This window comes from Loxodonta africana, chromosome 14 (assembly GCF_030014295.1).
Source record: "Loxodonta africana isolate mLoxAfr1 chromosome 14, mLoxAfr1.hap2, whole genome shotgun sequence".
Taxonomy (NCBI): domain Eukaryota; kingdom Metazoa; phylum Chordata; class Mammalia; order Proboscidea; family Elephantidae; genus Loxodonta; species Loxodonta africana.
Genome location: NC_087355.1, coordinates 44616802 through 44628515, shown reverse-complemented (window position 1 = coordinate 44628515; position 11714 = coordinate 44616802). Strand labels below are relative to the sequence as shown.

Genomic DNA, 11714 nt, shown 5'->3' with positions numbered 1-11714 from the left:
GGCATTCTATTCTCTGTAAAGATTAATGGCCTTGGAAACCCTATGGGGTCACTATGAGTCAGAATTGACTTGTGGCAGTGGGTTTGGTTTTGGGGGGTTGCCCCTTAACTATAAAATTAGGTACAGGAATAAATTGTCTGTATCTGGATTGAGATATAAACTTCTGACAAATAATGATATGTTCTAAAGGTTCACTTCTGTGCTTTTGATTGTATGCCTCCAGCGAAAAAGAAAGTGAATGGTGAACGTTTTTTATTAAACACTGTGCTCGCTCAAAGACAGAAACAAAACCCAGAGGCCCTGCCCTTCAAGGACTGAAAATCCTGATGGATAAACAAGATGAAGCTCAAAAATTATTAGAGCCATTTAAAACCTGATATGTGCATTTTTGTGGATCTAAGCACTGGCTGAATAATTGAGCCTAAATTGCGTAGTTCTTAAAATATATGCATTGGATAAACATTAATGGCACATGAATTACATGGATTTCATCATAATATATTCACTTTGAAGACTTGTAATATGAGAGCTATTTAGAAAACAATGCTGCATATCCTTAGGATTCAATTCAGGGTATAAATCTGATTGTCAGAAGAACTGCGCAGATAGGATATAATAGGATTAGACTTGGCTTTTAAATTCAGAAAGGAACAAATGAACTTCACACTGTAACAAGCCAATTCAGGTGCCCATTAAGACATCTTCATTTACTCAGCTTGTCCAGTAAGTAATGTCACCATTGCATTAATTTTAACAGACCTCAGCTTCTGAAGATTTGAAAAATTCTATAGTGAATAGCAATTGTTTTACTATATATGAAAAAGGTCAGAATTAAGGCATGTTTATGTACAGACTAAGGATAACAATTACTGGACTCTCGTGCTATATACCCACAGACAAAGCTAACAATAATCCATATCCAGGTACATTTGACCAGTGAACTGGGAAGTTCATTCTAGGCAGTGTTATCCTTGCTTAATAAAAGCAAAAATACCCAAGTCAGTCACCCATCCCAGACCTCATTTAACAGTCAGTGCTTAAATACCTACTTCCTTCCTCATCCCTTATCTCAGTAACAGCCACTGCAGTGATAAATCAAGACCATCAAAAACCAAGCTACAGTTTGACTTTTTCTTACAGGATAGTTACTAACACAACCATTTAAATCTTAATGAACTCAACAAAACTCAGTGGGACAAGAGCAGAGGGGTCGATAGTACAGGACCTCTCTGTAATCTCTCCAGTTTTTTCACCCTGAAAAATCCATCATTGATTTCAATGCCATTAAAACAAAAAAATTAGTCCTACCATTGAATACAGAACATAAAACTCACCTGTAAGTATATTTACAAAGTTGAAGCTACACCTCAAAGACATAGCACTCTTGAGAATTGTTAATGTAAAAGTTAGGTTTTAAAAAAAGAGGCCTAACAAAGTCCATCGAGAATGGTAAGTTGTGAAACATTCATACAGTGGAATGCTAATTCAGTAATAAGGAACAGGCTACAAATACATTCAACATGAATGAATCTCAAAATACTGCTGAACAAAAGGCCCTACTCAAAAGAGTATCTATGATTCCATTTACATGAAGTTCTAGAACAAGCAACACTAATCTATGATGACAGAAGTCAGAACAATGGTCGTGTGAGGAGAGATTTACTAGAAAGGGGCATGAGGGAATTTTCTGTGGTGACAGAAATGTTCTATATTTTTACTGGGGTGGCTTTTACTGAAACTCAAAAGTAACTTAAAATCTGTGCATTTTGTTGAATATAAATACGTCAATAAAAAAATGTAAAATATTATTTGTCTACTGGATCCTTAAGTTAAATATACCACTACAGAAGGCACCTATCATTTAAAAAACCAACACAGGCATTCAGAAAGCAGATATGAAGCTTTAATTCACTGTGGGCATTTCTATGACCATTCTCTTTATTATATACAAACATACATGTCTACACACAAATACATCTTTTATAACACAGTGTTCCTACCTAGTACTGTGTACCATACCAATATTCCATTTAACAAGGGAATACTATAAATACCATGAACCACTGATTAAATATAAATACGGAAGTTGAATACATACACTAGAAAGTTTAAACAATAAAAAATTTAAGGCTAAATACAATGAAAGTTTACATGTATTCTTTAATCTAGTTATTACATCACAGTGACAACCAATTACAACAAAATCACAATTGCTTTTAGATGACAGTACATTTGGATTCTAATACGCAGTTATTCCCATTTCTACAATGACGCCATCCACACTGCGCATTTTCATTGCCACAGATAGTAGACCAGCTTTCAGACTGCCCATCAAGTTTCTTGTGTCATCGTAAGACCTACCATCTTGGTCATGACCACAGGAAACCAATGTCTATGCACTGTATGATACAGATGAGACTTTATTAAGAACATAATATGGAACTCTTCTGTTCAAGAGGAATTCGAATAGTAGCAAAAAGGGGGTCTTAATTGCTACCACAGTCCACATACATTCCATTAAAAGATGGAGTCTCTGTCAAAACACCTACAAGTAAATATATAGTATAGCCTTTACTCCTTCCAAAATATTGCCTGGAAAAAAGTTCCAAGCTGACTTAAAAAAATAAAAATAAAACTCAGTAAATAAACAATATATGATGCTCTGAGCTGCAATCTTCCTGAGTCTATTTTCACTTGGAAAAAATCAGCAGCTAGTAATGCATTGCTTCAGTATCCACAGCCCAGAGGCAGCCCTCGCGTATCTAGTGCATATTCTACCAAAACTCTGAAAGGGCTCCTGAACACCCCCCAGCTAATTACACAACGGATGGCTGATGTTTTATATTAATATCTATATGAATATCAAACACGGTCTTTTTTTTTTTTTTATCAGTAATGCTAGAATAAGCAAAGAAAATAAATGCACAGCTGTACACAGATCACCATTAAACACAGGAATACCACTTGCTGCATATCAAATAAGCTCCCAAAAAGCCAATTTGAATATATTTACTTTCACTGACTTTGATAAAGCATCTAGAAGGGACTGCATATAATTAGGGAGACTGCTGCAAACACTTGATGCCATTAAGTGTTCATTTAAGCATCAGGCATGCACAATAGTTACCTTTAAAAATTTTTCATGTATTATCTTAACATTCCTATTTATAAGCTACACTATGTTTAAAGCACTTAGCAATTTTGAAACCAAATGTTTTAACTGACCTAGGGAAAAAATTAAAGCTCTTCCTCCTCCCCTTCTCAATACTGGATGGTAATATTAAATCTTACTCCCCAAACTAATATTTAAACGTGTGTTTATGTGTGTTTGTGTGTATATATATATACACACATATACATACATACACTGTGTGTATGTGTATATATATATATGCCATCCTTAAAATTCCAAAAGGGATGACAACTGTTATCATTACTAAATTAGAAAGTATGATTTCCAGCAGCAGTCTACCCACCCCACACTCCCATCATGCCACGGCTTTGGGGATTACATGACAGGAGCAATCTGCTGGTGGCTACAGACAGCAATAATGGAACATACCAGTCTCCTCTCTGTATGCTGCTATCTTTTTATTTCAAACTAAATAAAGCTTTCCATTAATACAAACTAAAAACGGTTTTCTTTAACATCAATGTAAGAGTAGATAAAACTAAAAATCTTTATTATCTTCAAGTATGTGGCAAAATAGAAAATGTTTAAATTACATTAGGAAATCAGAGGTGGGGAAGGAAATAGAGCTTGTTCTTGCATGTAAGGAGCATTTCAGTAAAATCATCACTAAAACTTATGGGTTCAGACTGCTTGGTTTTTGGTCATTTATGGCTTAAGTACTGGATTAGAAAACCATTTCAGGCTAAAATAAATTTTGATGAATAATGCATAGATTGTGTATCTCAGAAATCACGCAATAAATAAATAAATGTTATTGTCTGCAATAGAACCTTAGCGATGAAAGGGGTCTGCAGGTGGGAGCAGTAATGTTTCTTCCCTTTTACCATGAGAATATGCCCAGTAAAACACCTGTTTTTGGACTATTTAAAATCCTATTTGCCAGGTCATCCTGATTTTCTCAGACTGGTAAAAGTCAATGTCTTGAGACACCCGCAATAAGGGGTGCCTCAAGTGCAGGTCTGGGAAGTCCAAGCTAGGCAGAATTAGACCCTCGCGATCCTGCCACCCTCCTGCAAAGTCAATTTGGAGTACTTGACTAGCTACATTATCAAACGGGTAAATGCTTAGAATGACCCATGGCAATGTTTATGATATCCCGTTTCAATCTATCTGCCCTTTAAACGTATTTCATTTTAGAATTGCCAGGGTAAGATACATTCACTATTCTTGGTTTTGATATGCCCCTACGACATGAGAATTGAACTGAACAACGATGATTGTAATGTCATCTCTGTACATCCGAGCAAGCTCTTCAGGAAGACTAAGCATTTTGGAGAGGCGCTCGTGATCAACTGCTCCAAACTCATTGTTGCCCACAGCATGGCGGATGAGATGGGTTGCTGCATTCTGATCCTCAAATACTGAGGACATCTTGGCTCTCCTTTCTGTTAAAAGGCCATGCATCTGTCCCAGAGTCACCTTGTAGCCACCAACAGCTATTGGCTGTTGGTGATGCATGCCAGTTAGATACTCACCCACAATTCTAACCACATCCTGCCTATGCATAGTCTCCCACAACCCATCAGTAGCCAACACCAGAAACTTATCCTGTGGCCTTAATCGGTGGTAAGTTACCTCTGGCTCAGCAGTGAGATAAGGAGGTGTGTAGTAATTAGGAGGGATAAACTTGGTATATTCATTATCATTCAATTGGTCTGGGCCAGATTCTATCACTCTCTTTTGAAGGTCAATGCTCCATTTGAACTTGACATCTCCAAAAGCCCTAAAAGGCATCAGCAAGCCAAGCAGCCGATCCTGCTTCACCACACTCTTGGCCTCATTCTTCGGGTGTTCCAATTTCAGCCGTTCCAGTTCTCTTTGATTCTGAGCATTGTGGTCATTAGAGAGAGTAACTGCTGACCAAGAGCCGTCCTCTTCCTGCACACCCAGCATGGCTCTGCTATCACCCGTATTGGCCACATGAAGGTCAACACCATCCACATGGGCCACACAAGCGGTGGCCCCAGAAAATGCCACTCGAAGCACCAGGTAGTTGAGGAAAGAATTGGGATCACCAACTTGGGCCTCCAAGGAGATGTCATTATCAAGCCTCTTAAAAGCATTAATCAAAGCTTCCTTAACATCAATGTCGGCTGACTCCCCAGTATTGAGGTCTATAAGCTCTTGCCAGTAAGTCCTTAAGCTGTTGAAGTACAATTTGGATGCCTCCTTACTGAAGTAATCATTAGGGTGCTTGTGCCACTGGAGAATGGGTAACAGTGCTCGACCACTCTCCACTGCATTTTCAATCTCTAACAAGGTCTCGTGGGGCAACAAAGAGACAGCGATATAATAAAAGAGTCTTTCACTGACCGCCTGGGAACAAGCACAGCCTGCATGGCCATCGAAAACCCCCAAGAGCATCCCTCTGGTTTGCAAGCAGGTTGCTGCACTTCGCCGGTCCTCGATAGGTGCATTTGCAGGCAGCTGGTTGCTGTCAAACCCAAGGATAGAGCTGACATTTTTGCCATCAAATTCTGGCACCTTGAAACTATATTCATTAGCTTTAAGAATGCTGTTGACCTGTGGAGGCGTGAGGTAAAACTTCTGTGGTGTGGAAGCATATCTCCTTCCTTGGGTGTACTGCCACCAGTTCTCCTTTGGCCTGCAAAAGGTAGCATATGCTGGATGGGGTGTGCATCTCAGGCGGCTCTGAGGAACGTGGGGTGACGAGCAGCAGAAGTGCTTGTGGTGACAGTAACATACAGTGCCGTAGATTCTGCTCAGTTCACAGTTACGGATCAGGGGAAAAAACAGTTGAGTTGGTGCTGGCATGGCATCCGAAAATAACGGCAGGCTGGAACTTCTGACTGGGATTCCTAGACATCAGATTAGACAAATACACACAAAGAAAAAAGAGTTACAGTTGAGATCACTTCATCTATCCTTGCTTTTAATAAATATTTAGAAGGTAAATCTAAATGCTAAGTCCTTTGCTAGGAGGCACTATGTTTTACACACATATCATGTACTATTTCTAGAAAATACATTCTGCTAAGTGCAACTCTCAATCATTTATGGAGACAGGACTGAACCACAGTCTAGCTTCACTTTTCTTTTTTCTTCCTATTCCTTTGTGCAGTACAAACTGCAGAATGTACAATAAATTTGGCTGGGGAAAGGAGAAGAGATGAAGGTTATATAACATTATGCAACAGCAGTCTACCTGGCCAATCATCCTTCTCCTTTTATATCCTTAGAAAAGGCCTTGGATCTCCCAGGTTACAAAGGGATTTCTCTTATTTATGAAGATCTTGTTTCTAGGCCCGGGGTCAGTCATTAGCATTTGATTACACATGGCTGTCAGAGTGTTAAGATGCACCCCCAAATAAGCATATTTATAAATTATTTGTGAATGATATTCATATTAAAAACAAAAAAACAAACCAGCTGCTGTCCAATCAGTTTCCACTCATAGCGACTCTACACTGCTGTATTAATGTAATGTTCATTATAACACAAACAGAAAATAAATTTTAAAATAATGAAATAGCAATAGAAATTCCAATTTCCTTCCTGTACCCCAGTGGACAGTCTTGCAAAACCCTATTTCTCTAGACCACTGCACCAATCTGGCCCACTGAGGGATTCAAATCTGCCACCAACTCGCCAAATAACCCTGGAAAGCCAGCTCACTTCTTTGAACCTCAGTTTCCTAAATTTAAGTGAACAGATCAGAGTAGATACCATCCAAGGCCTCTTCTAACACTGTATGCCTTTAGAAGGTTTTTATTTTTGTGAGTCTCGAAATCAAATGCAGATTTCATTTACTCACTGTTTAATTTTACTGTGGCCTTTATAAAAAAAAAAAATTAAATATTTGTGTAACTCTAAAACTTTGTTAGTAATGTAAACGGTCTCAGTTCTAGAATTTAATTTACTTGCGAGCGCTGTCCCTGTTTATTAGCCACAAGGGAAAACTATGGAAATATTATTTCCATCTGCTATGAATCTCAAGTAGAATTCTCTACTAGAAAAATCTTTTCCACTAAAAAAAAAAAAAGATATTTGCCCTATGAAAGCAATGAATAATTATAGAATAACAGTCTGAAGTCTGGATTAAAAAAGTACAGCATTGTTAGTGTGAATAAAAAAAATTCTCATCACTCATGATACAACATTGAAAATATTTTGCTGGGCAGTTATATGGAAAACTTGAAGAATATGTATCATTAATCCAGATAACTCATGCAAAAAAAAAATTCCATCTCCCTCAATAACATATATTTCCCCTTAATTTTTTAGGTACTACCTCAAAGTATTCACTTGGCCTATAGAGAAACAAGTTTTAGAAATACTTTAAATAAGACAACAAAAGCAGTGAATAAAAAGGAATAAGGAAAATAAAACCATTTAAGTCTTAATACCAACAATTCTTCTCCAAGCTAAATACATAAGAAAAAAAAGTCATGAGAGTGTTAGCTATATACTAATTTTCACATATCCTTTTTTGAAGAGTAAAGTAGAAAAGAAGTGCTAAGCGGGGTTGGGGGTGAGGAGCAGAGAAAACCAAACACTGAGTTCACCAATGCTTGTTTGCTTCTGAAATAAGCACTGCGTAAGCAAGCCTTAAAGGACCCCTTTCATAGGGATAGAACTGCACTTATTTTAACTGCACTAAGAGAAGATTAGGCAATAAAAGTGATAGTTAGGTTTTTGGAAATAAGAATCACAACTAAATAAACTTCCTGAAATACAGTATAGAAAAATACAAATTCCAGAACAAGAGGAAATTTATCAGGACTAACCAATTAAATAACAGCACTTCAAACTGAATACCTGAAAGTCATCCAAAGGTTAAGTGTACATGACTGGGCCAGGAGATGTGCTCAAATGTTGAGCCACATGATACTGGCTTCTGGAGATAAATCAGATCTCTTTTTAGGTCTGCTTGCAGAAAGCTCGTCAACTCTATGCATAAAGATTTTCTATTATTAAAAATGTAAACATACGCTAATCTTAGTGAAAAGAAATTTTCTTCCCAATTTTATGTAAGTTTGCATTTGTTCTTACTTTAAAACTTAAAAATCTTACAGTAAACAAAGTATTTCTGTCTGTAATGCAGACTGAATCTAAGTACCGTTTGTGTGTGTGTGTGTGTGTTGGGGTGGAGTTTGACAGACAAATACATAACAGGGTTTGAGTATATGACAACCTAGCCAAAGTGTAACAAATCCAGGAAACCTGCACTTTCCTGAAATTCCCTTGTTTTGACAATTTTTTTTTTTTAATTTTTGTAGCTGACTGCAAAATGAATGAAATCTTTAGGCAAAAGAGCTAATGATTCATGGATGAAGTGCTCTGAATAATACTTTAAATGGCGAGCAACTCAAACACTCAAATAATAACCTACCATTTTCCATCAAGGTAAAAGTTCTTAAAATTAAAAACAAAAAAGCAGAGTGAATTTTATCAACTCTACCTTTCAGCTGTTCAGGGGCTCAGCATATGGACTGAGATTGTATCCCAATCCTCCAGCTCCCAACATGTCTTCAAAAGACACATTCTTAGAGAAGGTGGAATTCATGAAAACCTTGCTCTGTGATTAGTGAGTACATCATCATCACTGGTATAAGTGATATATTCTCTCCACCAGGCCAGATACCCTCCGAAGTCAAAGTATTTTCAAATGTTTTCATAAACAATAAGTGAGCATTCAAAAATTGAATGTCTTTCTGAGTATCCTGTGATTCAACAATGAAAACAACCCTATGAAATCAAAACTTTTGCTGACAAACTTACTAAATTAATAAACTAGAAGGCTCTTGACTAGGCAAAAAGAACAGCAACCAAGGTACAGTTGTTAGTAAACTGGAGCAGTGTCAAATTTTCAAGTTATTTCTGAGCAGAATTTCACTGAGGAGCTCCTGCTCTCTGATGGAGATGCAGCATCTCAGTCCCAGGCAGATTCTGCCGATTTTGCCAATGACTAACAAAGGTGCGCTGCAACCAGAAACACACACAGGAACCCATCCTTTCTTACTGATGTGCTTGGCAGAGCCTGTGCCGAGAAATGATTCCACTTCATCATCAATAAATCTGCAGACCAAATTTATTAGAAAATGCCGTTACTGCACCTACTCCGGATCTCTTCAGCTTTGCAAAGCTTTTGGGGTAAATGAAAAAGGAAATGCTTATATCAGTCATTAAATGTGTGTCAGAACTCCAATTTATGTAATCCGATTGCATTAAGCATCGTGCATAAGGATTCTTCACGATTTTTCAGCATTTTCTAGCCATTTCACAGCTCCTGTTATCTCTGCCTGAAAGAAGAAACCGATTTCCTTTGCAGTACAAGAAGCATCAAGCCAGCACTTGTTTGATTAGTTTCCCTTGTCCCTACCTGAAAAGTGTACTCCCTAAGCCATCAAAGCTATCCCGGACCGGGACACCTTTGTTCCCTTTTCCTATCTACCTCACCCCTAATTCCACACCAAACCACCTAAAACTAACTACACACGAAACCGGTCAGCATCCTTCCTGGGTACCCAACAGCAGGTAGTTAAGTGAATACCTACCAACTCGTCTGGGCCCGGGACACACACACATTCTCCTGTCATCACGACACGGAGCCGACAACATCCACAACCCGCGCGGACAGCAGCAGCGACAGCGGCACCGGCCCATTGAAAGCAAGGCAGAGATGCTCATTAGAGGAGGCGGCGGCGGGGGAGGCGGGAGCGCAGGAGGGGCGGGGGCTCGCTCCAGCCGGGTGAATGGGGCTGGGAGGGGGAAAAGGATGGAGGCGGCAGAAAGGGGTGGGGAGGAGGAGGAAACCAACCACATAAGCCCACCCCGCGGGAGAGGCAGAGCCACCACCGCAGCCCGATTCGGCGGGGGCCCTAAGCGCGGAGCCCACGGCGCGCTGCATCTCCGCCCGCTGTCCGCCCCCACGCGGCGCGGGCTTCAGTCCAGACAGCGGGGGCCGGTCGGCGGCGGGCTGCCCGCGCGGTTACACCGGACCCCCGCTGTGTGAAGGGAACCCCCGGAAGGGACCCCCGCACCTGGAGCGCCGCCGCCTCCCCGGAGCTCTCCCTCCACCGGGTCCCCATGGCGGCCCCGGGAATGACAGCGGAGGCGGCGGGCCCTGCGGAGGGCGGCGCGGCTGCCCCCTAGCCCGCCCGCAGCCCCCGCGCACACCTGACCCTCCGGAGTCGTCCCTCCCCCGCCCCGTCCGCCGACGACCCACCCTGTGCACGCCTCGAGGCCACAGCTTCCCACACGCACGGGACGCCCCGAGCCAGCGCCCTCCTCACAACTTTCGGCGGGTGGAAGGAGATCCGAACGGGGCGGCTCGGTGCCCTGAGCAGGGAATACGAACCGGGCTCGGCAAGAAACGAGCTGCTTCTTTCCCGCAAGGCGACGGCAGCAGTGGCAGCAGCCCCCGGCACTTCTTCCACCCAGCTCCACGCGCGTCCTCCGCGCTCGACCCCTCACCCCGGGCCGGCCCACTCCGCACCCCTGTCCCGCGGGGCCGCCACCCTGCCCCGCCCGCACGTTCGGGCCGGAGCACTTCCCGTCTCCTGATTGGCTGCGCAGTGGCGGGTGGGTGGGGAGCGAAGAGCGGGCCGCGGCCGGGAGGGCGGGGGCGGAAGAAGAGCACTCTTCCCACCAGCTTTGTGACGTCATGGGGGTCAGACAATCCCTTCCATTCGGTGCCAGCCGCCCATTGGTTACACGGGTGGAAGGTGGGGCTGCGCAGCGCTCGGAAGGCGCGGTCGGCGGGATGCGGCGGGGTTGCGAGGGTTGGCGGCGGGCGGGGAGGGAGGAATCTCATGGGCCGGCGCTTGCCTCTCCACGCGCGTGGGCGCCGAGGGCAGCCAGCTTCCCCCGCCGGGCGGGCTTCCGCGAATCCCTGGCACCTTGGCTGGGGGCCGGAGGCGTGGTTGGCCGGCCTCAGTGACCGAGCCTGCCCCACTCCTCACTGGAGGGCCCCCGGCTTCCTATGGTGGGCTGCAGGGCGCCAACGGGAAACCAAACTCCGTGCAGCTCACCCTGGCCTGAACTGTAATGCATGGCAAAGAGGCTCGGGAGTTTATTGCTTCTGATAAGTGCTCTGTCTTTTTCTGGACACCGCTTAGATCCCAGAGAGAGGAAGCAGATCTAAACAGCAACAGGAAGCTTGATGAAGGAATTCTTTTCCCTTTAGAGTTGGACTTTCTCTTATTCCTCTTGAATAGTTAAAGGAAAAGGGGTAGGGTATAGCCTGCGGAAGTGGGAAGAGCTCTGGACAAGGAGTCAGAGGACGTTCACCCAAGTCAGTCCCAGGAAATCATTACCTTCCAGGAGACTGAAGTCTCCGCAGTTGTAAGATGCGGACTGGCGTAATGACTCTTAGCATCCTATGATTATTTTAACCAAAGGCATCACAAATGCTTCTTCACTTTTCTCCATCCACACATAGCCCCTCTTTATGGGAACTGAGGCACTGGCTTCCTTGGAGATGTCAGGTGGATCATTGCACCTGTCATCCTGCCTAGTGTTAACGAGTTTGATTTATTCAGCATCTGTGAGCTACATA

General features: G+C 42.5%; 1 protein-coding gene across 4 annotated transcripts; it reads right to left on the bottom strand.

Annotated features, from left to right (window-relative positions):
* Window positions 1-2867: 2867 nt before the first annotated feature.
* PDP1 (pyruvate dehydrogenase phosphatase catalytic subunit 1) lies at window positions 2868-10636 on the bottom strand. 4 transcript variants are annotated; one of them, XM_023545868.2, is made up of 3 exons: window positions 10383-10471; window positions 9712-9746; window positions 2868-6012 (listed from the first exon to the last, which is right to left on the bottom strand). In XM_023545868.2, the coding sequence occupies exons 2-3, from the start codon at window positions 9740-9742 to the stop codon at window positions 4355-4357; spliced, it is 1689 nt and encodes a 562-aa protein (XP_023401636.1). In that variant the 5' UTR covers window positions 9743-9746; window positions 10383-10471; the 3' UTR covers window positions 2868-4354. The 4 variants fall into 4 exon arrangements, with proteins under 4 accessions (XP_023401636.1, XP_064123968.1, XP_010586706.1 ...); XM_064267898.1 differs by lacking the exons at window positions 9712-9746; window positions 10383-10471 and adding an exon at window positions 10515-10636; XM_010588404.3 differs by lacking the exon at window positions 9712-9746 and having other exon boundaries at window positions 10383-10620.
* Between the last annotated feature and the right edge of the window lie 1078 nt (window positions 10637-11714).